This window comes from Mytilus trossulus, chromosome 1 (genome assembly GCF_036588685.1).
Source record: "Mytilus trossulus isolate FHL-02 chromosome 1, PNRI_Mtr1.1.1.hap1, whole genome shotgun sequence".
Lineage (NCBI taxonomy): Eukaryota > Metazoa > Mollusca > Bivalvia > Mytilida > Mytilidae > Mytilus > Mytilus trossulus.
The window spans coordinates 46293973-46320844 of record NC_086373.1 but is presented as its reverse complement, the minus strand read 5'-3'; the positions used below and the strand labels follow the sequence as shown (position 1 = coordinate 46320844).

The window sequence follows — 26872 nt, the reverse complement described above, 5'->3', positions numbered from 1 at the left end:
CTCGGGGTTCTTTGATATGCTGAATCCAAACATGTACTTAGATTTTTGATTATGGGCCCAGTTTTCAAGTTAGTCCAAATCAGGATCTAAAATTATTATAAATAAGTATTGTGCAATAGCAAGAAATTTTCAATTGCACAGTACTCAGCAATAACAAGAAATCTTCAATTGCACAGTATTGTGTTATAGCAAGTATTTTCAATTGCACAGTATTGCGCAATAGCAAGAAATTTCAATTGGTGTTATCTTTCTATGTCCAGAATAGTAGGTGAATCATCTTTAATAAATCATTGTTTTATACAAAATACAATATATATTCACTTTTACTACCAACTGATAAATTAAAACAATCTTTACCATTCAGTGATAACAAGCACTTTTTTTTACATGTTAATATTTTATGATGTATTTAAATGAGTAATTATTGTTGCAAACTCCATTGAAATTTGAATTGAGATCCGTTTTGGAATAAAGGAAAGGGGGTGTGAAAAAAAGGGGGGGTTCAATTTTCTCATTTGAAATTTCATAAATAAAAAGAAAATTTCTTCAAACATTTTTTGGAGAGGATTAATATTCAACAGCATAGTGAATTGCTCAAAGGCAAAACAAAAATTTTAAGTTCATTAGGCCACGGTTTTTTAATTTGTTGGTTTACAGATTTTTCGCATAAAAAAGTCCGGTCGGTCTGTCGGAAAAAAAAAGAAAAAAAATATCTTTCATAACAGAAAATATATGCAAAATAAATATATATTTCACCTTACTAACAAAATGTATGCTTATCTGCTGTTTTGTCATCATTTCTTAGCATTAAGTTCAATGAAATATTATTGATCAGTGATCATGAACATCGCATGACATCGTTTAATAATTTCCTGTTAAAAAGGGGGGTTGCACGGACAGAGACGAAATTAAATCGTCATTTCACAAACAAGAAAAACAGATTCGCGTAGCTCTCAATCAATTCCAGAAAACTTGGTAAATAATGATCTTCAAGCACAAAAACTGATAACGAAAAAAAAATATAAAAACGTCGTACAAAAATAGTTTCAACACATGTGTCGAAAAAAGGAATGGACCCGTCCACTGGAAAAACGACAATATCGGATTAATCAGTTGTCATGCAATTCGGTTTTTATCCAAATGATCACATTTTTTTTGTTATCTATGAAACAAGAAAATTTCAAATGATTTGTTAATATTCAGTACTTTAATTGATGTATTCCACCTGTCCACATTTGGACAAGTCTATTTCTCTGAGATGATGCATGTTACGGACTGATGACAAATAAGGGAAACAAACTTATTTTGTTATTGGTTTTAAACACAGATTTCGTTCCGCAAAATTATTTGCGCAATAGACATTTCAAGGTCAGTTATAATTGATTTGTCTATTTTTAGAAACGTAAATTGGAAGTTTTATTTTTCACAACAGAAAGTGTTATCAACTTTGTTAATGATTAATGCATTTCATTTCATAATAGAAGAAAATTTTAATTATTTTTCAGGGATAATGCATTTATAAGGGTCGGCGGGAATAAAAAACGTGAAAAGTCAATTTTATTTTTATTTTGAAAATCGGCAAAATTGTGTCGGCGGATCCGTAAACCAACAAATAAAAAAAACGTGGCCTTAGACCACATTCATTCTGTGTCAGAAACCTATGCTGTGTCAACTATTTAATCACTATCCAAATTTACAGCTGAATCCAGCTTAAATGTTGTGTCCATACTTGCCCCAACCTCTGCGGTCGTATAAAGCTGCGCCCTGCGGAGCATCTGGTTGGAAATATATATTCTATATATATATAGTTTAAAAGTAGAAAACACAAAAAATTACATCTTAAATCGAACATTGTTTTTGTAAGTGCTTTCACCGCATCAGACAGAATTGTTATCGCTAATAGTAACATCATGCCGTAATATCAGATTATTACATGGCATTTTTCATATCGTATGTATTATCAGCCCTAGGTTTAATATCAGCCCAAGAGCCGCATGGCTCAAAGGCTGATATTAACCGAGGGCTGATAATACATACGATATGAAAAATGACATGTTATGATCTTTTTATCATATGCTTCAACAGTAAAGAAAATTAACAGATTAATGTATTGATCCTTTAACATGGTTCCCTAAATTTAATGAGTAAAAACGTTCACGGACGTCGGACCCAAAATTTGATACATTCAAATATGAAATTTTTCTATCATATCCCTCAACAGAGAAAAAATACCAACAGTTTAATATAAACGAATCGACAAAAAAAAAATCAACAATATACATAATTATGAACATTGTTTGGAAAAGTAAATTCTTTTAAAGAAACTTTCTAAATTATGTTTAAGAAAAAATTAACAAATGCATTTATTTCATAATTTGTTTGTTTTTTATTATTTTTATTATTTATATTATTTTACAAGACATAATTTCCATTATAATTGTTTTGTACACTACTTTGTAATGTTTTTCACTGAAAATGTAGCATTGTAGTGTATCTTCCGGAATTGGCCGAGTATCACCGGAATGCCATGTGATAAAGTTACGGAAAGGCATGTGATAACAATTGAAGCATGTGATAAACTTTTCATATCAGCCCGCTAAGCACCAATTCGAAAAATATGAAATTTACGTCAATTTAATGCTATTATCATACGGTAAAATTTATATGTTATTTAGTCTAAGTATATGATAATTGTATATATCTCACGGAATCTTATTAATGGACCGAATTTCACTTCCTATTTAATGTCGGCCTATAAAGTTCAATAAAATATTGTTCCTTGGCTTCATGCAGAATTTTACCTTCAGTCCACATCTTTAAAAAGGGATATATATTGAATTTTCACTTTCCACAATCGTCAAAGTGTTCAGAACAGGGAGAATTTCTAATTGACTGGTCTTTAATCTGCTGTTTATGAATTCTCACTCTATCAGTTAGTCTTCTGGTTTACCCTATGTAGTTTTGATTACATGTACATGTACAAGTGGGACAGGTTGCACAATAAATGATATTTTCAGATTTACAGTTCATGCTTTTATTCAGTTAGAATACTGTGTCGGATTTCAGAGTTTTACTTTGTCCCACTTCTAGCATTTTGAATGTTTCACATCTGGGATCCCTTTTTTTTTGTATTTCTGCTACCTTCTGTGTACTGAATTTTGCTTGTGTAAGAAATTTCTTCAGATTTGGTGCTTGTCAATGACTCCCAATAACATGAATAAGCTGTGATTTATCAACTAGATCTTTCATTTTCTTTGATTGATGTAGAATAGGTAAAAACCCTTTAGCAGAATTAAAGATCTGGTGATTACGTGGATTATGAGTTATAACAAATGGAATTGATTGTTGTTTATCTTTTTTGTCATCCCTTGATACTGTTTTTCTTAGTTCATTGATTGGAATGCTCAATGCATTTTTTATTCCATTCTCAATTAAACTGACTGGGTAGTTTTGTCTTTTTAGAGAATTTTTTGATACCTGTAGTTTTATCATGTAACTCAAAATTTATTAATATTGTGCATATACATCGGGCTAAATTAAAAGAAATATTTGTTTGGTATGTGACGGGTGACATGACCTAAAATCTAAATATTTATGGGTATCAGCGGGTTTACAGTATAAGTCCTTTTTTATTTGTTCATCTCCCTTGATAATATTGATGTCTAAGAACGGGAGTTTTAAAGAGCTGGAATCATAAGTGAACTGTATCGATTCATTTAAGGCATTCTGCATTGAATGAAATTTATCTAGTTCAACTTCACTTTTTGTCCAGAAAATAAAACAATCATCAAGATGCATGTATCACTTCCAATTTTCTTCAATATAAAGCCTGAAGTTTTCATCACATATATATATATATATAAGAAAATTATTAAAAGATAATAACGGTTTCAGTTTTAAATGAATTTTTTATATATATATGTTTTTGCAAGGATTTAACTAAAAGTTGATATGGAGGTACACTGTATAATTTACTATTCCAAAATGAGTTCCTGCAGCAAATCTTTGTTTGCTCACAATTTTGGAAAATGATCACCAAAATACACAGTGCTTACATGTTGATAAATAACACTTATATGTAACAAGATCACATCCTGAATTAAATGTTTTTAGTTAACTTTTATTTTTCTGTTTTGCAGTGAGACAAGACTTGTGGAAATTGTTGAAAATTTGTGTTCTAAAGATACCAAAGAGGTAATTTGAAATAAACATAATGTAACTAATTGCCTACATACCGGTACATGAAATAGATAGTTCAGCATGGAAAACTTTGCCAAAAAGATATGATTAAATCATTTGTTGCAGACTGAAAACAGATTGGAAACAAACAAATCTGTTTGCCAGAACAGTTGTAAAAAAATCATATATTTTCTGCAAACGCAATTCTTGGTGACATTCTGACAAACCTGTTTATATAAAAGGACATAGTGGGTATAAATGTCAATATGACATCAACCCATCAACAAAATAACCATAATACTTGTCAAGACAACAATAGACATGTGATGATAACATCTTTTGAAAATAGACAAAGATAACCTAGAATGAATCACTAACATTCATTGTCAAAACTTATCAAGAATGTTTCTTTTACGATTCACTCAGCATATAATGTACTGAAGGTTTAACAGCAACAACTATCTTTAGACTAACAATGCATTAAGCTACAATACTTTACAAATCACAATTAGACTTTAAGGACCATATACTGTTTAGTTGTTAATTTTTAAAAGAAGGGTGTACTAGTTCTTATACAAGCTTATTATGGTATGGTGAGGCCAAATTATGTTGGAAGTCTCATCATTTAAAGGAAATAAAATTCTACACTGGTCAGTGTTAAAATGAGAAGCCTCATAATGAGTAAAATTTAAGCATAGTATTTTATTTAGTTGTTGTGTAACTATGAGCATGAGGAAAATATTTACATTTTTCAATCTACCATCATTTAAAAATTTTGTATTTTCTGTCTCTTATTGGAATTGTATGTAATAAAGTCATCAGCTTCTTGAAGGAATTTGACATTATTATAATATCACAGACTTTCTTGCAATTAAACACTAATCTTATGTGACATCAGAACAGTCTTTTTAATTTCATATGTGCTTTAATAAAACCTATAATTACTTTTTTATTTTTTTGAATATCAGTGTCATACCATGGTAGAAGAATATGAAGACTTAGTAGAGACATTTTGGTTTAACCAGTTTAAAAAGAAAAGAGATGCTGATTTCTTCCAGTGGTTGTGCATAGAAAATGTAAAAGGTATAAACTATAAATTTAATACAAATCTAATTCAATATTTACTTTTTTTGCTTTAATTTTGTTTGCATTTTGATTGTTATACGTGTATAAGCAAGAAATACAACCATTACATGATTTTGGGATGTCTCTAAAAGTTAAAAAAAAAAAAAAAAAAAGAGGAACTTGTCTATAGATTTTGAAATTGGCTCAATTGTCAACTTTTCTGAAATTGTCATTTTGGTTTGAAGGTAAATAAAAATAATTGCATTCATCATCGATGAATGATTCCTACTTCCACATGACTTCCCCTTAATTTTACATAAATAATTTTACTACATACATGACATATGAAGATGTTATTCTAAATGCCATAATATTCCATTTTTATGTTTTCATTGCATCATGAGTTTTAAAAACTTTTCATTTTAAATTTCATTTCAGTTTGTTGTCCAAACAATACCTATGGACCATCATGTTCACAGTGTAAAGGAGATAAAGATCGACCTTGTACAAGCAATGGGAAATGTGATGTAAGTAAATACTTGAAAATTAAAAGGGATGACAAAAATTAACAAATGTATTGGACGGTACAATCATGACAATAGAGCACACCTACCAACTTCTCCAAAAAATAGATGTTTAAACAAAAATAACACAGAGCATCACATTGTCTGGATAGCCTGATTTAGAACATTTTGCACATGCTTTCTTCCTTTCAGGAAAAGATGTACATGATACACATTTTTTTTTACTTCCTGTATAATAGTGGTAGCTCAGAGACAGATCTATTTTGATGAGAAGGACAACTTTGAAATGTCATTTGATATTCATTCTGAACTTCTATGTCATTTTTGTTTCTGCTGGAGAGATGTCTCATTTGCAACTATACCTCATATCTTTATTTTTATATTAAACATGCAGTTGGTGAACAATTCCAATAAAGAGAAGATTTATTCAATATTTCAACAGTGAGTTGCTATTAGTATTATAAAAATGCTGAAGCACCTGATTATTGTGTCATGATTATCTATTATAACTTCCACAAAAACCACAAAATTGATTAGCAGAACAAGATTTACAAATAAGTCAACATTTCCTTGGGCTGTTTTTGATAGAAACTAATTGGGTAAATAAAAGCAACAGTAGTATACTTCTGTTCAAAACTGTAAATCCACGGTCAAAAAACAAAATCGGGGTAACAAACAAAAACTGAGGGACTGTGGGTAATTTTTTTTTATCAAATTGACTTGTGAGTGATTCAGGAGTCCTAGTTCAATATTTATAGTTGAAACATATACCGGTACATTGTAATTTAAGTCCCACACATGCAGGCGTATAAAAAAAATAATAATTGGCAAAACTCATCCTTCGTGTCCTTCATAGTTCTATTTTTTCAAAAGTTTGTTTTTTTACCCAGGGAGAAGGCACAAGAGAAGGAACTGGGAAATGCAACTGTGATAGTGGTTACCAAGGAGATCTGTGTGATGAATGTAAAGATGCATACTTTGAAGAAAGTAAAAATGATACACACATAACATGTACAGGTAATAGTCTTATCACAGCCTAAATCCTATATTATAAGCTTGTTAGCAACTTTTCATTGAAAAGTGTTAAGTCTTGAGGCAGAAAAGATTATTTAGTTATTTTTATAGATTCTGAGATATGGTTTATTGAAAATAAAAAGAATAAAGTTACAAGTGGATCAAATTACAGTTGGTGAACATTATAATAAAAATGTTTTAAATCAAGATTTCTCATAAATCTGTCCTGTTAAAATGCCAGTAGTTGCCAAACGGATCCTACTGATATGAAATCATAAACTCTATATTGGTGGCTGTACTTTGGAGAAATTTTCAGACATTAATGTCAAAAACAGAACAGGAATACTTATTCTAGCATATTGTTATTATAGTCACACAATTATAACATGAACAACACTATATTATATTTACATACATGCCCCCATAAGCATCTAATACAATTGTAAATGATTGCATTGTAGCTTGTCATATGTCATGTCAGTCTACATGTTGGGAGGCTGGCCCTAAAGGATGTGATGAATGTGGAAAGGGATGGGAACAGAATGAAGAAGAGGGTTGTAAAGGTAAATAACTTACCTTCTGATAAGTCTAAAAATTGATTACAATTCTTGTCACTAGATTAACTTCATTCAAAATAACAGTAATAGTAACATTGCCTTTGATTCTGTAATACAAATCTTGACCTTCAATATTATATGTTATTCAGGTCTCAGACAGGGTATATACTGTGACATTCCCGGCTTAGAGTTTATATCCCCTGAGCCAAAGGGCCCCTAAACTATATAGTGGATTCATCCCTGGTTTTTGTTGAGGTTTGTGTTGCTCAGTCTTTAGTTTTCTATGTAATGTTTGGAATATAAAAAGAAGATGTGGTATGATTGCCAATGAGACAATTCTACAAAATAAACCAAATGACACAGAAAATAACAACTATAGGTCACCGTACAGCCTTCAACAATGATCAAAGCCCATATGGCATAGTCATCTATAAAAGGCCCTGAAATGACTAATGTAGACTGTTGAATTTTGAATGTTCCTTCCCAGTGCAGGTATTTGTTGACAACACATATATAAGTTGAAAAACCCAACCTGATATTTTCGGAATTCGTGAAGGATTTTCTAATTTGCTGTGAACATAATTTTATCGTGTATGTAATAATTTATTATAACACTTTTAACATTAAATTTAAGTATTAAAAGTGTAAATTGCGTTATTTTGTATCAAAAATGTATTATTGACTGAAGCACGTCATTATTTTCCCTCTGTGAGCCTCTGACAGTCTGATAGCTTTTGACTACGTCACATAGTAACCGGTGTTGTAATGACGTTTTTGAGGTTCCAATTGGGGATAAAAACGTCGTATATACCCCGGCAGTTTCCTGAATATATACTGACATCTCTGTGTTGTTATCCAATCACAAACCTCGACACATTTGTAATCCGTAATATAAAGTAATATTTCAAAGTAGAAGCATATTCATAGTGTTTGAACCAGTTTAAACCTCATGCTTCATTTACTTTAATTTATCTTTATTGCAGAGGGTTTTAACGTTTTAATCAGTACCAACCTTCACCCTTATCTGAAACAATAGTATAACACCCCAACATAGAAAGACACTGTAAAATATAAATTGAAATGGCTTAACTCAATCAAAACACATATTAACACAAGTGAACATACACTGAATGAATAAATTTAATTTCTGATACAATGTAATTACAGTTCATATTTTGAAAACTTCATGTGGCTCTTCACATGTTTTGGGAAGTACATTTGTAATACATTCTTTGCATTTATAATTTTTGGGATAAAAGAGTTTCTGATGAAGGTTATCCAGAAAAGTGCAGATATTTATACATTTTTAATTCAATCATTTATACCCCTGAAATTTTATTTTAGATATAAATGAGTGTGAAACAGATGCTACATGTGAAAATGGACAGTATTGTTCAAATACACAAGGCTCATACCATTGTGCAAGTAAGTTTGATCATGTATATTACAGCTCAGGTCTATGTTATCCTATCTACAAGTAAGTTTTACCATGTATATTACAGCTTAGGTCCATGTTATTCTATCTACAAGTAAGTTTTACCATGTATATTACAGCTCAGGTCTATGTTATCCTATCTACAAGTAAGTTTTACCATGTATATTACAGCTTAGGTCCATGTTATTCTATTTACAAGTAAGTTTTGCCATGTATATTACAGCTCAGGTCTATGTTATCCTATCTACAAGTAAGTTTTACCATGTATATTACAGCTCAGGTCCATGTTATCCTTTCTACTTGTAAGCACTTGGAGTGGGAATATAATTGGCAAAACTTCTAGATGATAATCTGTGTCCATCCCATGAATATGTGTGTCATCTTTTGGGTTTTTTTTCATTATAAGACTTGCATAACTGATACCCCATAATTTTTTTTCTCTCTTTTTGACTTCTAATGAAAAAAAAAAGGTTTCACATATCTTCAAAAAGAGCAAAACCCATTCTGCATATTCAGCTATAAAAGGCTCACTGTTACTGACAGCTATTTCAAAGTGAAAAACAAACAATAAACATTCTTCATCTGAGACTTTGATATCAATCAATACACATCCAATATCCAATGGATTTAGTGTAAAGACTTTAAAAATAGTAACAGTCAGAGATAAGCTTGACCTTGTGTAAGGCCAGGTTTTTTTAATTTGTTGGTTTACGGATCCGCCGACCCGATTTTGTCGATTTCCAAAATAAAAATAAAATCGAATTTTCAGGCTTTTTTTTATTCTCGCCGACCCTAACAAATGCATTATCCCTGATAAATAATTAAAATATCCTTTTTTATGAAATTAAATGCATTTATCACTAACAGAAGTGATGACACTTTCTGTTGTGAAAAATGAAACTTTCAGTTTACGTTTCTAAAAATAGACAAATCAATTATTAATGACCTTGAAATGTCGTTTGCGCAAATAATTTTGCGGAACGAAACCCGTGTTTAATACCAATTACACAATAAGTTAGTTTCCCTTATTTGTCACCAGTCCGTAAGATGCATGTTCTCATATAAATAGACTTGTCCAAATGTGGACAGGTGGAAGTTCAAGACATCGAGTTAAAATACTGAATTTTATCAAATCATTTGATATTTTCTTGTTTTATAGATAAAAAAAAATATCGCCCATTTGGATAAAAAAAACGGGAATGCATGACAACAGATTATTTAACCTGATATTCTCGTTTTTCCAGTGGACGAGTCTATTACGTTTTTGACACGTGTGTTGAAACTTATTTTCGTACGACGTTTTACTTTTTTTTTTCTTTATCAGTATTCGTGCTTATTAATTTTCACCAAGTTTTGATTAAAAGCTAAGTCAAATAACTGACGTGAATCTGTTTTTCTTGTTTGTGAAATGACGATTTAATTTCGTCTTTGTCAATGTACCCCCCCCTTTTTTTACGGGAAATTATTAGACTATGTCATGCGATGTTTACAGCTGAGCAATAATATTTCATCAAACTAAAATTTAAGAACGACGAAAAAATAGTATGACAAACATATTATTAGAAAGGTGAAATGTATTTTTATTTTGCATATATCAGTTTTCTGTCTTGAAAGATCTTTTTTTTTCTTTTTTTTTCCAACCGACCGACCCGACTTTTTCATTGAGAAAATCCGTAAACCAACAAATTAAAAAACCGTGGCCTAATGCAGACACAAGTATCCACAGATTGTTGAGCCATGAATGTGCATATGAATACTGTAAACCGGGAAATTTTCGTGCCATCTTTATTTCGCGATTTACTAACACAATCAAATTTCGCACCGTTTTAAATTCGCGATTGCCCACTGACCTATATAAATATTCACATAAATGATTTGGAAAGTAAGCAGCTTTACATATATCTTCAATCAAGTGATAAAACCAATCATAAATCTTCTGTTCCTGTTCATTAATGTTAAAGTAGATTAAGAATTTGTCATGTTTGCTTGTAAAAACACATACACAATAAAAGAAAAGTAGACCTCATTAGGAGTGAATTAAAATAAAATGCTGTCAGGATTAATGCTAATTAATCGATCTTTTGATCTAATTAATCTCTGAAGTAGATTCATGGAGGTGATACTTTTATTACTGATTGACATGTGTTATTTACATAATTGTTAAAGTTTGTTAAATTAAATGTAATAAAAAGAGTTTCCTTGATATTTTATCGCGGTCGTTTTATTTTCGCGTTTCCATTCTTACCGCGAAATAGCGATAATAAAACTACACCGAAAATTTCCCTAATTACAGTATATAATGAGTATTTAGTTTGCTGTTAATTTACTGATAACGTAATCAATACTAATACCAATTGTAAGGTCTATTTGTCTTTTTTTTTTAAATAATCCAGAAAGAGAATGGCCCATTTTTATGGAAAGTTCATAATTTTAAATTAATGTCTCAATATATCAGAATCCTATTATTCCTAAATGCTTGAATTCTGTTATTTATGACCTGCTTTTTATTTACATCTAGATAAATGGTAGCTATCTTTTGTTATTTGCAGCTTGCCATAAAGCGTGTGATGGATGTACATTATATGGTATAGATAAATGTGATAAATGTGCAGAAGGTTATACAATGGAAGATAACTCTTGTAAAGGTAATGTATGCAGTAGAAGTATTTAGAAATAATAAAAATGCTGTTTATTTCATAAAAAAAGAAAATGATATTATTTTCTTAACTAAGTTTCATGAAACTTTTAAAGAAGACAAAAAGACCTACAAAAGTCCACTAAATACTTCACACAATATGACCAAAAAAAAAAGACCACAGGAACATTTGAAGCTTATACATATTTTGCAAAAAATCATAATCAAGTGAAGAAAGTTGTATTGCATATATACTATAAATGACATATATCAACCAAGCCATTGTTAAATAATTTAAGTTTGGATGAAACACGTCTTCTGATTGACTGACGTCGTTGAGTTAATCATATCACAAACACAATTTTGTCATGTGACCATGTCATCAACGTTTTTTCACGATTTATGCTGTTTAAAATGGAATATTAGAATTAAATTATAAGAAATAACTGCAATATTTGGTCAGTCTATTTGAAATAACATAAAAAATGTGGTGCAGACTGTTAAATAACCCGCTAAGTGTGTTATTGAGTGTGCACCACATTTTTTATGTTATTTCTTTAAAGACAGAAAAAATATTACAGTCATTCCTTAAATAATGTATTCTGTCTGCCAAAAGGCCAAGTTCACCTAATTATATATAATTGATGTAAACCCACATAAGTTTAATCCAGTTGGAGGAAGTAGTATAGATCTTACCAATTTTCATCTTTCCTGCTTAATCTTATTTTTACTTCATCATTAATTGTGATTGAATTTTTTTTTAAATCCAAAATTAGTAGATTAATAGATTTTTAACAGTAATTTGATTATCAGTTGTAGTGGTCAGTTAATAATAGAATAAGAATAAAATTGCTTATTATAGTGTCGCATATTGATTGAAACAAGGCATTCACACAATATTCATATACACACAAACAACAATCTACATCCAGCCAAAAAATGACTTATGAGACTTAATAATTTAACTAATTAATAAACTTCATGTGCCACTTTACTTAGTCCTGAACTAGTTCCACTTGAAAGACAAAAACAAACAGTAAAATAATTCAAAAAAATAGTCTTAAGATTTATGGCGGTACTTGCAAATACAGAAATACCAGTGTCTGACAACAAGTTAGCCAACATTGTGACTATTGGGTATGGAAGAAAATTATCAAACTTTAATTTGAAACTTGCTTTCTTATCTAGAAAAGATATCATCTCAGAATTTGACTATTTTGCAGATGTAGATGAATGTTTGTTAGACGATATATGTGAAGATGAAAATAAAGTCTGTACAAATAAAGATGGTGGCTATGATTGTAAATGTAAAGATGGATTAATAGAAGAAAATAATACATGTATACCAAAACCAAAAGGTAAGAGACTTTCTGGTAGAGTGAGTGTGAAGCTATATTCATTTTTTAACCCTAGATCTGTTATTTTATTAATTAACTTTGATAGTAGATATACCTTCAGATAAAGAATTTTCTTTTGTAGTCATTGTGAAGTTTAAAAGTTCTTTCAAAAATGTGTATGCCATCATTCTTTAATCTTTAAAAACCAGTTCACTTCATAAATACAAAAGAAAACAAAAAATTGATATTTTATCATTTATATTTACTTATAGTCCTTTCTTACTAAACAACATTAATTATTGTTCCTGTATTGTAATAAATCACAATTTATGGTCAAACTCAGTAAAAATTCAAAATACTTACCATTATCTTGATGCTATTATTTGTTAAGTCACAATAATTCACAAAATATATAGCTGAAACTTAACCCTAGGAACTTACTTTAAATAAATCAAATACAAATAACAGTATTTTTTCATTAAGATTTTTAAGTTTCAAATGGGAAACTGTATAAAAAATTTACAATGAAAAAATTTTTTGTTCCCTTCTTAAAGGGGTATAAATCAATTTTTTTTTAATATAGGATTCCGTTTTTTTTTTCTATAAATAAAATTTATCCTATACTGAAACTGAAATAAAAATATGGGGTCACTGTTCATAAAAGCTCACAATCTGCCTTCGAAAGAAGCATGCATTTTTGTGATGGTACCTTTTTTCTGATGAACTAATAAGAGAAAAAAAAGTAACAATGAAATAAGAAAAAGACTATTTACAGAAATCACTTAAATTTTACAATAGTTTTATTTAAGTTCAGTTTATTTGAAAAAAAATATAGAAATATAAGTCACCGATGAGTTAAAAAAGTTATTTCAATTTTAATGCAAAAATTGGCATTTGTTCACCAAAGGGAGATAATTTGGAGCTTTTTCAATGATATGAACATTTTAAAAGTCATCTGGGGCCAAAATAAATTGATTTTTTTGGTTGATTTTTGTACCATATTATAAAGTAACAACTTATAGTGTGATGATTAAATTTGTAATGGAAAAAAAAACTGTTTCAATTTTTGCTGAATTTTTTGTACCCTCAAGCCTCCTTAATATATACATTTTTTGTACTTTGTTTTCCTGTGATGTTCCTTTAGCCTCATCTTATGTGTTTGTATACCCCAACTTGTTTGCTATGCCTGCACTTATGGATTGTAAATAACATAAAGGGGGTATACATGATTTGTAAATGCATGATCATAAGACAATACTTAAGTATATAGGAATGAAAAAGTTGTAAAATGATGAACAGCAAAGATTTTGTTTTTATTTGAATAAATAAAGGCAACAGTAGTATACCGCTGTTCAAAACTCATAAATCATAATATTTGAAATATTAAAAATGTGTCTTTGCTTGAGTTTTCAGCATCTTTCATATGAAAGATTGAATACACATGCTTATTACTTGGGTTGCAACAAAACACCTTGATTTTGTAGTCAAATATAAATAGAATACCTGAAGTCATAAGAAACGAGTGACCGGTGAAAAATAATGTTCTTCCAATTCTTGAACTAATACATACAAACATCATTAACTTAGTCTTCTGTGTACGAATATATCATTTTTTTCGTGTAAATTTCATATAATCGTCAATTTTTTTTCAATCGGTCAGTGTTGTGAAAATATGGCAGGTAATTAAAGTTCGTGTTTTGAAGCCGAAGTTTAACGATTGTCACCTGTTGGTCAACAATTGACAAAAAAATCAACAAAAAAGCATGGAAATTGAGCATGTGTTTAACATGTAAATTCAGATAATAGTTTATTTTAAGGACAACCATGTGTATTGTGATCACCGGAATTTTACGAGATGGGTCACACTAAGGTCACTTTGCATACGGAAAATCTGTCGGGGGAATTGCTTCCTGGAAGGAAGCAATGAAAATAAAGTAAATTTCTTCTAAATATGAATAAATTAAAGAATTTTCTTCAGAAAAAATATGTACATAAGTTTTATAATGAAAACTATCTATTGAGTTATAAAATAAAAAAACATATGTATTAATTTTTTTATTTGAGGTTTCTCATGACTTTAAGAATTGAATTGATTTTTTTTTTAAACTGGGAACCTGTCAACATTGATAATTCATATGCAACTTTTGTGATTTGCACATGCATGAATATTTAAGAAATAAATCATGCAAGCTATACTTTATTGTAAATTTGATATGGGTAGGTATTATATTCGTGATTATTTTTGCCCGTGCCATAGTGAGGGCTAAAATAATACAAATTTAATGCCTACCCTTGTTAAGGTAGCGCAATACAAAGATTTTATAACTCCAACTCCCAAGTGTTAAAATGCTGTAACTTTCTTAATAATGCTTGAAAATTTATAAAAGTGGTAGTTTTGGATAGCTAACAGATTACTCTTTCAAATTAATGCAATGTTAGTATTATGCAACAATTATGTAACCAATTATAATGTTAACTGTGTCTAAAATATTTTTCACCAAATTTCTACTTTCAAATGAAATTAGCTTCTGCATAGGTATCCCTAGAGGGTTAATTTTATTATATGTTGTTCCTTTGGCCATTATCTACAAAAGGGTGTCTCAGATTTCAGATAGAATGTATAGAACAAATTTTACACCTAATTAAACATTGTCTTCTTTTATGTGGTTAGGATGTTTACACTAATTAGAGATTTATGATAGAATGGAACACAATAGAAACAATCTGAGACACCTTTTGAAGCCCATGATGTGTTGCTTAAAATTTCTTTAAAATTTTCTGTATAGTTATAGAGATGATAGAGCTAAATTCATTCGAGAGAACTTACTCTGATTTTGCCGCTAATTACATAATAATTGATTACATAATGATTGCATAATAAAAATATTGCATTCATTTAAAAGATTATTCTTTTATCTATCTATATATACCTCTTTTATTATTTTCTATGCATTCATAAGAAAGTTACAGCATTTCAAAGGTTAGCGATTGGAAGTAAAAAAATCTTTGTATTGTGCTACCTTAAAACTACAATAAAATATAGCTTGCATCAATTATTTCGATTCTGATTAGGACAATTAAGGTACTTTCTATGTCCGATGTGTATAAGGGTAAAGCGATTTTGTAGGCTCTTCCATGATTCTCCCTTTTTTGTTTGTAAAGAAGCAAACAGCTAGCACTGTGATTTTTTCAGAGGGAGGAGTTTTGGAACAGCCAGCATGAACGGTTGTCGTATGTGTTGCTTAAAATTTCTTTAAAATTTTCTGTATAGTTATAGAGATGATAGAGCTAAATTCATTCGAGAGAACTTACTCTGATTTTGCCGCTAATTACATAATAATTGATTACATAATGATTGCATAATAAAAATATTGCATTCATTTAAAAGATTATTCTTTTATCTATCTATATATACCTCTTTTATTATTTTCTATGCATTCATAAGAAAGTTACAGCATTTCAAAGGTTAGCGATTGGAAGTAAAAAAATCTTTGTATTGTGCTACCTTAAAACTACAATAAAATATAGCTTGCATCAATTATTTCGATTCTGATTAGGACAATTAAGGTACTTTCTATGTCCGATGTGTATAAGGGTAAAGCGATTTTGTAGGCTCTTCCATGATTCTCCCTTTTTTGTTTGTAAAGAAGCAAACAGCTAGCACTGTGATTTTTTCAGAGGGAGGAGTTTTGGAACAGCCAGCATGAACGGTTGTCGTATCTAGGTCAAATATGTCAATTTCGGAATGCAACACATAACAGTCATAATAAATGAATTAGTAACAAAATGTGCATCATTTAAGAGTTTCAAAGTCTAGAGTCAATGAAATATGTTAAATGCATGCCAATTTGTTAAAATAATTTTTCTGCAGGAGTCAATATATGCATCATGCATATGCCAAAAAAAAATATTGGATTTAGAGCATGGGTTTATTCATAAAGCTCACAAACTTTAAAAGCACATGTATGTTGTGTTTGTTTTGGTTGGAAGGCCGTTACACTACTTATACTTACTCCATCAGGAAATCAACACTTCAAAAAATAGAATTAACATAGAGACCTAATGGGAAACTTATTTTATTTATTGACCAAAAATTATGAAATTAATAGTCAGAGTTCGTATGTATCATATATTAACATACATCAAGAAAAAAATTATTAATTTTTAAAAATGAATTTTTAAGATTTTTTTTCTGCAAATATATAGAAGTCAAATGGACAATACCATTCAGTGATAAGAAGCAGTTTTTTTACATCTTTTAATATTTTATGATGTATTTAAATGAGTAGTTATTGTTGCAAACTCCATTAGAAATTTTAATTGAGATTAGTTTTGGAATAAGGGAAAGGGGGATGTGATTAAAAAAATTGGGTTCAATTTTTCTCATTTGAAATTTCATAAATAAAAAGAAAATTTCTTCAAACATTTTTTTGAGAGGTTTAATATTCAACAGCATAGTGAATTGCTCTAAGAGAAAACAAAAAATTTAAGTTCATTAGAACACATTCATTCTGTGTCAGAAACCTATGCTGTGTCAACTATTTAATCACAATCCAAATTTAGAGCTGAATCCAGCTTGAATGTTGTGTCCATACTTGCCCCAACCGTTCAGGGTTCAACCTCTGCGGTCGTATAAAGCTACGCCCTGCAGAGCATCTGGTTGGTTATTATCTTGAATATTATTATAGATGGAGATAAACTGTAAACAGAAATAATGTTAAGCAAAGTAAGATTTACAAATAAGTCAACATGACCAAAATGGTCAGTTGACGCCTTTAGGAGTTATGCCCTTTATAGTCAATTTTTAACCATTTTTCATAAATCTCCATGATCTTTTACAAAAATCTTCTCCTCTGAAACTACCGGGCCAAATTAATCCAAACTTGGCCACAATCATCATTGATGTATCTAGTTTAAAATTTGTGTTTTTTGACCCGGCCAACCAATCAAGATGGCCGCCACATCTAAAAATAGAACATGGACGTTAAATGCAGTTTTTGGTTATTACTCAAAAACCAAAGCATTTAGAGCAAATCTGACATGGGGTAAAATTGTTTTTCTGGTCAAGATCTATCTACCCTGAAATTTTCAGATGAATGGGACTACCCGTTGTTGGGTTGCTGCCCCTGAATTGGTAATTTTAAGGAAATTTTGCTGTTTTTGGATATTATCTTGAATATTATTAAGGATAGAGATAAACTGTAAACAGCAAAAATGTTCAGTAAAGTAAGATTTACAAAAAAGTCAACAGGACCAAAATGGTCAGTTGACCACTTTAGGAGTTATTGCCCTTTATAGTCAATTATTATCCATTTTTCGTAAATCTTAGTTAACTTTTACAAAAATCTTCACCTCTGAAACTACTGGGCTAAATTTTACCAAACATAGCCAGAATTATTATTAGGCTATCTAGTTTAAAAATTGTGTTTTGTGACCGAGCAAACCAACCAAGATGGCCGCTAAAAATAGAACATAGGGGTAAAATGCAGTTTTTGGCTAATAACTCTAAAACCAAAGCATTTAGAGGAAATCTGACAAGGTTAAATTGTTTATCTAGTCAAGATCTATCTGCCCTGAAATGAATCAGACTACTCGTTGTTAGGTTGCTGCCCCTAAATTGGTAATTTTAAGGAAATTTTGCTGTTTTGGGTTATTATCTTGAATATTATAGCTAGAGATAAACTGTAAACAGCAATAATGTACAGCAATTTAAGACTCAAAAATAAGTCAAATGACCAAAATGGAAGTTATTGTCCTTTATAATCAATTTTTAACAATTTTCATAAAATTTGTAAATTTTTACTAACATTTTCCACTGAAACTACACGGACAAGTTCAATATAGATAGAGATGATTGTGAGCAGCAAGAATGTTCAGTAAAGGAAGATGTACAAACACAATTTTGTCATGAACTGTCTGCTTCCTTTGTTTAATTCACATATACCAAGGTGAGCGACACAGGCTCTTTAGAGCCTCTAGTTTATTTTGTTTTTCAATGGTATTAATCAAATTATTTTGTTCAAAATTTAACACTATAAGGTGTGGGGGGAAATCAGCTCTACTTGAATGATTTTTTTCCATCAATTTGGGAATCAAAATACTGTTTTAGGAAAAGTCCATAAACTCCCCTCTGAAGTTAAACTTTCGTTCTATAATGATTAAAATCTGAGGGAAAAGGGATCATTTCTCAATATGTTGCAGCAAAAAGTAATGTATAACATAGGCAATGTCATTACCTCCCCTGTATTATATCGTTGGCCCTGAATGTGGTTCTGGTTCTGATTAGTCAAACTGAGTTTTATCCTTTGGTCTGTGATCTCTGGTGGATATATAGTTGTCTGAATGTCAATCATACCATATCTCATGTCTAGTTTTTTTTATGAATTCTAAATTTTGATTGCCCTGTTGGTATCTTCTCCCCCTATATTTCATTTGAGGAAGGCATGTTAGAATGTTTGGAAATAGCTGGGACTCAGCAGTTCATAAAAGATGAGCTCGCAATGATAATATCCTGATGTGAACACTGTGTCAATGTCAAGTCTATTTAGATCAAAGCAAAACTAATATGGGGATTAGCTCTCATTTGTGTCAGTTTTATTATTTCATTATCATGGTTTCCTTCTAATTGGAAGTAAAGAGACAAGATTATTTGGAATAAAGTGATCCTTGTCTATATTTTGTGGAAGAAATTGCTATTCATAATAGGATTCTCTCTTGCATTTCTATGTCACACTTTCTCTTTTCCTTTGTTTCAGATATCCCCAAAAAGAAGGAATCTAAACCACATAAAAAGAAATTTTCAAGCAAAGATAAAAAATCTTCAAAGAAAAGGAACAAATACTCTCAGCCAAGTTTACTTGTTCATTTTGCAATTCTTGGGCTTTATGCATTGTGTGGATTACTAGTCAGAGGAAATGTTGTCATTATAAGTGTTCTAACAGTTTTTCTTGGCATATATGTTTACTGGTTTGCAATATGAAGGTCTTGTTATATGAATAAAACTGTTGTGTTTTTTTGCTAGTAATAAAACCATTGATATTGTTTTTCAATTTTGTAACATCTGACTCAATCATATTCTCTTCAGTAACCATAGGATCATTTTGAATTGATTCTCTATGTTTATTAATTATAGATATAGATGAAAATGTTTTCATGGAGAAATAGCATCTTCATTTGACTGTTTTATATCATTTAAATGGACATTTGGTTAGACCAAGTAGACATTTATGTTGAAAGAAATAGAAGGTAGAAAATTAAAATTCACCTGCAGTACATAAACTTACTGATAAGACCACAATGTACTTTTTTTTTAATCATGTGCATCTTTACTATGGTAAATAACCTTCAGAGGTTTTAATAGCATGCATGTTTAGGAGTAATAGTAGCGAGAGAGAAAAGAAGAGTGATTGACATTTAAAAAACTAAAGTACAATGTATAAGTTTTTTTTGAACAAGTATGAATTAACAAAATGGAGAGATATTCTATGTAAAAGAATGAATTCAAATGTGAGTGAAAAGAAAAGCAAGAAGTTGTAAATGGTTTAAAAGTGCAATTAATGATATTGATGTAAGGACTTAACTGTTTCTTGCTATTTCTAAAAATTGAGCTCTAACTGATTTTGAATATTTAAGTGATTTCAGGCTATAAAAATAAGAAGATGTAGTATGATTGCCAATGAGACAACTGTCCACCTGGTACCAAATCATGCTGAAATTAACAACTATAGTTCACAGTACTGCCTTCAAAAATGAGTAAACCCATACAGCATTTCAAGTCATAAAAGTCCATGAATTGACAAATGTAAAACAATTCAAACCAACTGTCAGATTTTTGTAGTCTTGCTATCTGACAAAATATGTAATATGACTGTATGTTCACATCTATCATTAATTAGTATGAATGTAAAAGACATAAATGTTCAGAGTTTTCATTATGTAATTTAATATGTTTTTGTATTTGCATTTAAAATTGTCCTAAACCAATGTGCAATAGCAAATTATGTCATGTGTAGCTGTAAAATGTTAGCTTTAATAGTAAATATTATACACATTTGTTAAACTTTACTTAGTAATGAAAATTTGAAAGCAATTAGAGTGCAAAGCAATGAAATGTGAGACATTTGAGGGCAATCTTTTACAGTTTTCATATGGACATAACAAGTTTTAAATACCTTTTCTTAACATTGTTTGATACTTCTATTTCTGACCAGTTCAAATTGCAAGTGGTTTAAAAGTACAAAAATCATGTTGAATAAAGTCATTTTTTGTGTTTTCATTCCACAGTTAATTTTAGTCAAGATGAAAAATAGAAACTGAAGTTGTTGGTGAGGAGATCGAATGAAAAGAAAATCTAACCCACAATAGGATTTATAAATGACTGACTTTAAACTATTAGAGATAGTTCAGAATTTCTACTTTTTATACAACCGCAAAAATTGAAAAATTTTTGGTCGTATATTGGTATCACGTTGGTGTCGTCGTCGTCTGAAGACATTTGGTTTTCGCACTCTTACTTTAGTATTAGTATATAGAAATCTATGAAATTTAAACACAAGGTTTATGACCATAAAAGGAAGGTTTAGATTGATTTTGGGAGTTTAAGTCCCAACAGTTTATGAATTAGGGGCCAAAAACAGGTCCCAAAATAAGCATTTTTCTTGGTTTTTGCACAATAACTCTAGTATAAGCCAATAGAAAGCTATGAAATTTTAACATAAGGTCTATAACCACAAAAGGAAGGTTGGGATTGATTTTTGGAGTTTCGGTCCAAACAAATTAGGGGCCAAAAGGGTCCAAAATTAAACTTTGTTTGATTTCATCAAAAATTGAACTATATAACTATATATATTGATATACCGAATCTAACTGTGTATTTAGATTCTGAAGTTTTGGTCCCTTTTTAAATTGGTCTACATTAAGGTCCAAAGGGTCCAAAATTAAACTTAGTTTGATTTTAACAAAAAATGAATTCTTGGGGTTCTTTGATATGCTAAATCTAAACATGTGCTTGGTTTTTTTGTTGAGCCTGCAACTTTTGTTGCAGAAAGCTCGACATAGGGATAGTGATCCGGTGGCTACGGTGGCTACAGCGGCTTTGTTAGCTAACTTCTTAAAAGCTTTATATATTAGAAGGTAGAAGACCTGGATGCTTCATACTTTGTATATATATGCCTCATGTTACGAACTTTCCGTCAGTCACATGTCCAATGTCCTTGACCTCATTCTCATGGTTCAGTGACTACTTGAAAAAAAAGTGAAGATTTTTTGTAATGTTAAATTCTCTCTTATTATAAGTAATTGGATAACTATATTTGGTATGTGCGTACCTTGCAAGGTCCTCATGCCCGTCAGACAGTTTTCACTTGACCTCGACCTCAATTCATGGATTAGTGAACAAGGTTCAGTTTTGGTGGTCAAGTCCATATCTCAGATACTATAAGCAATAGGTCTAGTATATTAGGTATGGAAGGACTGTAAGGTGTACATGTCCAACTGGCAGGTGTCATCTAACCTTGACCTCATTTTCATGGTTCAGTGGTTATAGTTAAGTTTTTGTGTTTTGGTCTGTTTTTCTTATACTATATGCAATAGGTCTACTATATTTGGTGTATGGAATGAGTGTAAGGTGTACATGTCTAGCAGACAGGTGTCATCTGACCTTGACCTGATTTTCATGGTTCAGTGGTAATAGTTAAGTTTTTGTGTTTTGGTCTGTTTTTCTTATGGAAGTACACCACTAATTCATTGTCCCATTACTTTCTATGTTAAATTCCTCCATTTCAACCAGGCACACCTCTTTCATTTTAAGTTCAAATAAAGTGGCAATCATTTCATGTCAAAGTTACACTTTATGGTGTCTTCTACTGAAGAAATCAACATACCTTACATGGCATATAAAAAAGAACTGGTTCCCGGAACTTCGGATGTACCAAAACAGGTACTTCAGATCTGACAAACAGACCAAATGTACCCTCTTTTTAAAATTTGCTGCAGTTTTTTAAATATTTAAAATTAAAAGTCCAAAAGTGTTCTACAATGATCACCAGTCCTTCAGCTTTCATTTGATGCCAAAAATACCTTAATATCCTACATATTTTGAAAGTAACACTCATGCGTAGGAACTATTTTGCGTTAAATATGTACTACTTTCTGGTAAGTGCTTTCTGGCCGGGCCTGAATTAGTAGTGTTACACCTTATACTATATGCAATAGGTCTTCTATATTTGGTGTATGGAATGATTGTAAGGTGTACATGTCTAGCTGACAGGTGTCATCTGACCGTGACCTCATTTTCATGGTTCAGTGGTCAAAGTTAAGTTTTTGAGTTTTGGTCTATTTTTCTAATACTTTATGCATTAGGTCAACTATATTTGGTGTATGGAAATATTTTATGATCTATATGTCTGTTACTCAGATTTTATTTGACCTTGACCTCATTTTCACAGCTTATTGCTCAGTGTTTTAAAAGTTCTTGTGTTTTGGTCTGTTTTTCTGAATTTATAAGCAATAAGTCAACTATATTTGTTATATTGAAGAATTGTTAGCTGTAAATGGCAGCCTGGCATGGTTCCTCATGTTCATGGTTCATTGATCAATGTTTTGTTTTCTTGGTTATGTTGAGTTTATGTGTTAGTTGTAATAAAGCTTTATATTTGGTCTATCAATATAATATCTATGATAAGAAAAGAAGGCGAGACATTTCAGCGTGTGCACTCTTGTTTTTTATGGTCCCAGTTTTTAAGTTGGTTCAAATCGGGGTCCAAAATTAAACTTTGTATGATTTCAACTAAAATTCAATATATGGGGTTCTTCAATATGCTGAATCTAATCATGTACTTCGATTTTTAATATTTAGGACTGGTTATCAAATTGGTCCACATTTAGGTCAAAAGGGTCCAAAATGGAACTTTATTTGATTTCATCAAAAATTGAATTCTTGGGGTTCTTTGATATGATGAAGACTAACCATGTATTTAGATTTTGGATATTGGAATACCACAAAGGGATGGTTAGAATTGTCTTTTGGAGTTATGGCTCAAACTGAAGGTGCAAAAAAAGGGGGGGAAAGGGTTTCCAGGTTAATGGACAATTACTTAGTACTAAACATAATTTAAAAGCAGTGTAAATTGGTAATTGAAACTCATTTTAATTTCTCACCTTAACTGCTGTTAAATTATGTATATATTGGAAATTTGCAAAAAACTTAATTATTTTTATAAATTCCATTGGAAATTTGCAAAAAAACTTATTTTAATGAACTTCATTGGAAATTTGCCATTAAAAAATGTTGCATTGGAGTTATCTGTCTTTGTCCAGAATAGTAGTTAAATCAACTTAAATCATGACTGTTTAACATTTTATATTTTATGATGTATTTAAATGAGTAGAAATTGTTGAAAACTCCATTAGAAATTTGAATTGAGATCATTTTTGGAATGAGGGAAAGGGGGAGGTGGAAAAAAAATTGGTGGGGTTCAATTTTTCTTATTTCAGATTTCAGAAATGAAAAAAAAAATTTCTTCAAATATCAAATAATTCATATTCAACAGCATAGTGAAGTGCTCAAAAGCAAAAAAAAAACATTTTAAGTTCATTAGACCACATTCATTCTGTGTCAGAAACATATTCTGTGTCAACTGTTTAATCACAATCCAAATTCAGAGCTGTATCCAGTTTGAATTTTGTGTTCATACTAGCCCAACCCAATCAGGGTTCGACCTCTGCGGTCGTATAAAGCTGCGCCTGGTTGTTTAAGTGGTGCTTGTTGTATTTAATGTTATTTTGAATGAATATTTCAAGTATGTTTTGCATTTAATGTTAACAATCTTTTGGTATTGAACCATACAGATTCAGATATTTTTGGCAATTTGGTATGACTTTGTGTGTTTACATCCATTATTTTTTATGTTTATATGATGTTCAGTTTATATGATGATTCAAGATTAATAGAACTTCCATAGAATAATCTATATGTTGTTGATTTTGCTCAACTAAACTTTTACAATTATTAAACTGTTTTTTTATTATACAGATAAATATATTGACTGTAGCAGATAGAGTACCTTAGACCTAAACTTTTTTCAAAATTGTATGCAGTTAGTTAAAATAAATCTGAATAATTATATCTGGTATTGACTTTTTTCATACCATACACTGGCAAATATTCAAGACTGACAGTGACAATTGTCATGTGTCTGTTCATTTATTATAAATTTGAACCATTAACTTCTCTAAAATCAATAACTGGATTTTTTTTAAATCTTTGCATTGCATTACTTTTTTTATTCTATTGATTTTTTGTTTTTGTCTTGTGGGGGTGATAGGTGGCGTTTATGTAGAACATGATAGACCACTATTGTTTTGCATATGATGCCTCACATTTCCTGGTAAACAACAATGTGACAGCAATCTACAAATACACCAATATAAAGAAAATAACTAGAGGTCAATATTTTGTCTTAAACAATAAAGATGTGTCTATTCAGTAGTATGATAGGCTCTAAATAACCTGGCCTGAGTTTAAGAAAAAAATGATCATAAACAAATTAGAAACTAATAAGGATTTGCCAACCTATCAAAATTTTTATATCATGTATATAATAAAAAAAAAAAAAAAGTTTGTGACTTTGGAAAGCTACAAGAACATGATTCAGATTCAGAATTAATATTTTATTAAAGTCTCACCACATATGTGGTGATCAAGTGACTTGGTCAGTTCAGTTAGATTTTTTAGGGGACAATTGTCCACTTTTTTTTTTTTTTTTTTATCAAAATCAGCTGATTAACAAAGAGTAAATAAAAGAAAAAGTAGAAACTATTAGCTCTAATAAAAGCTTATATAATTGATTACAGAAGCACACATACTAACAAACTAATATAGAACTGTTTAATCAAAGCCTGCTCAAACTTACTGATAACAAGCTGAGAGTATTTTACCTACTGATATGAAATAATGATGCACGTAAAACAGTGGCTTTACTAAGACATATTTGAATTTTTTCAATAATAACAACAGGAGAATAAGTCTTGCTCCTATTATTCTTAGAGAAATATTGGATGGAATTGTAATGCAGATAATAAAAGAATATGTTAGTCTTTCTTCAAACTTTCAACTATAGGATTTGGTTTCACAAAAAAAAACCATAAACTAAGATTGATGTTAAGTCATGAACAATTCAGTATATTTAGGTTCAATCTTAGTTGAATTATTTTTTTTTTGTGAAATTGACTATTATAGAACGACAAACTTATTGTTTATAAAAAAATAATGAGACAACTCTACAACAGAGTTCAAAGGGGAAAGATTAAAAGCATAATTTAAAGGTTACTGGGCAGCCTTCATTAATGATTGGTCTATCTATCCAAAAATATAGATCCTGTACATCAGTACATAATACGCAATTTGTTAGATGAACAATTTTTTTGTATCATTGATTTCAGTTTAGAGTAAACTAAACTTGTTTTTTATTTGTTTGTAGATACATCAGAGGATAACAATACAAAAGATTCATTGGAGAAGGAGGAGTTATGACAGGATGTTAACTTATAAATGTGTATAATTGTGTAATTGTGTATGAGTGTTTCAAATATAGTGCTTTCTATTTGTTATATTCTTATTACTAGTTACTGTTACCCAAATCTTTTTCTTTGATTTTGTGGATATAAATAGATTTGCTTTTTATTATATAGTATAAACATGTATTGTTTTTACAGTATATTTGACACAAATGAGCAAGTTATTATTTTTTCCCTAAGGTTAAAAGACTTTTATATACTAAATAATACCACTCCAATGGTCCTTTGGCTGCAGTATTATATGAATGATACATTATTACCAAGGGTGTGGCAGTTGATCAATTTTTAATAGCCTATTAGAATGTTCTTTCTGTTTACAGTTTGAATTAATACAATTTTGTATCTATTTGTCTCGAATACTCTTTTTGAGAGATATAATGAGACCAAGGAAGGACAGATTTCCTTTAAATTTGATCAATAATTTTTCATATGAGTCAAAGATGTTCTTTTCATCAAATATATTCTATTCAATTGACAATCGTAAATGTTTGTGGATTGAGCAACACTCACCATACTTCAAATATTTGTCGCTGGACCTTACAAAATTAACA

The 26872-nt window shown here is 30.2% G+C and overlaps 1 protein-coding gene across 2 annotated transcripts in view; it reads left to right on the top strand.

Annotated features, from left to right (window-relative positions):
• Positions 1-26352, top strand: part of LOC134725683 (cysteine-rich with EGF-like domain protein 2) — a 36066-nt gene extending 9714 nt beyond the window's left edge. The window contains exons 3-11 of one of the 2 annotated variants that reach the window (XM_063589713.1): positions 4140-4194; positions 5148-5262; positions 5683-5771; positions 6659-6785; positions 7244-7345; positions 8684-8764; positions 11324-11419; positions 12633-12767; positions 26225-26352. In XM_063589713.1, coding sequence (XP_063445783.1) covers positions 4140-4194; positions 5148-5262; positions 5683-5771; positions 6659-6785; positions 7244-7345; positions 8684-8764; positions 11324-11419; positions 12633-12767; positions 26225-26277 — 853 coding nt within the window. In that variant the 3' untranslated portion in view covers positions 26278-26352. Of the gene's footprint in view, positions 1-4139; positions 4195-5147; positions 5263-5682; positions 5772-6658; positions 6786-7243; positions 7346-8683; positions 8765-11323; positions 11420-12632; positions 12768-19501; positions 23314-26224 lie in introns of those variants that run through there. The other variant, XM_063589705.1, reaches the window with a different exon arrangement.
• Positions 26353-26872: the final 520 nt, after the last annotated feature.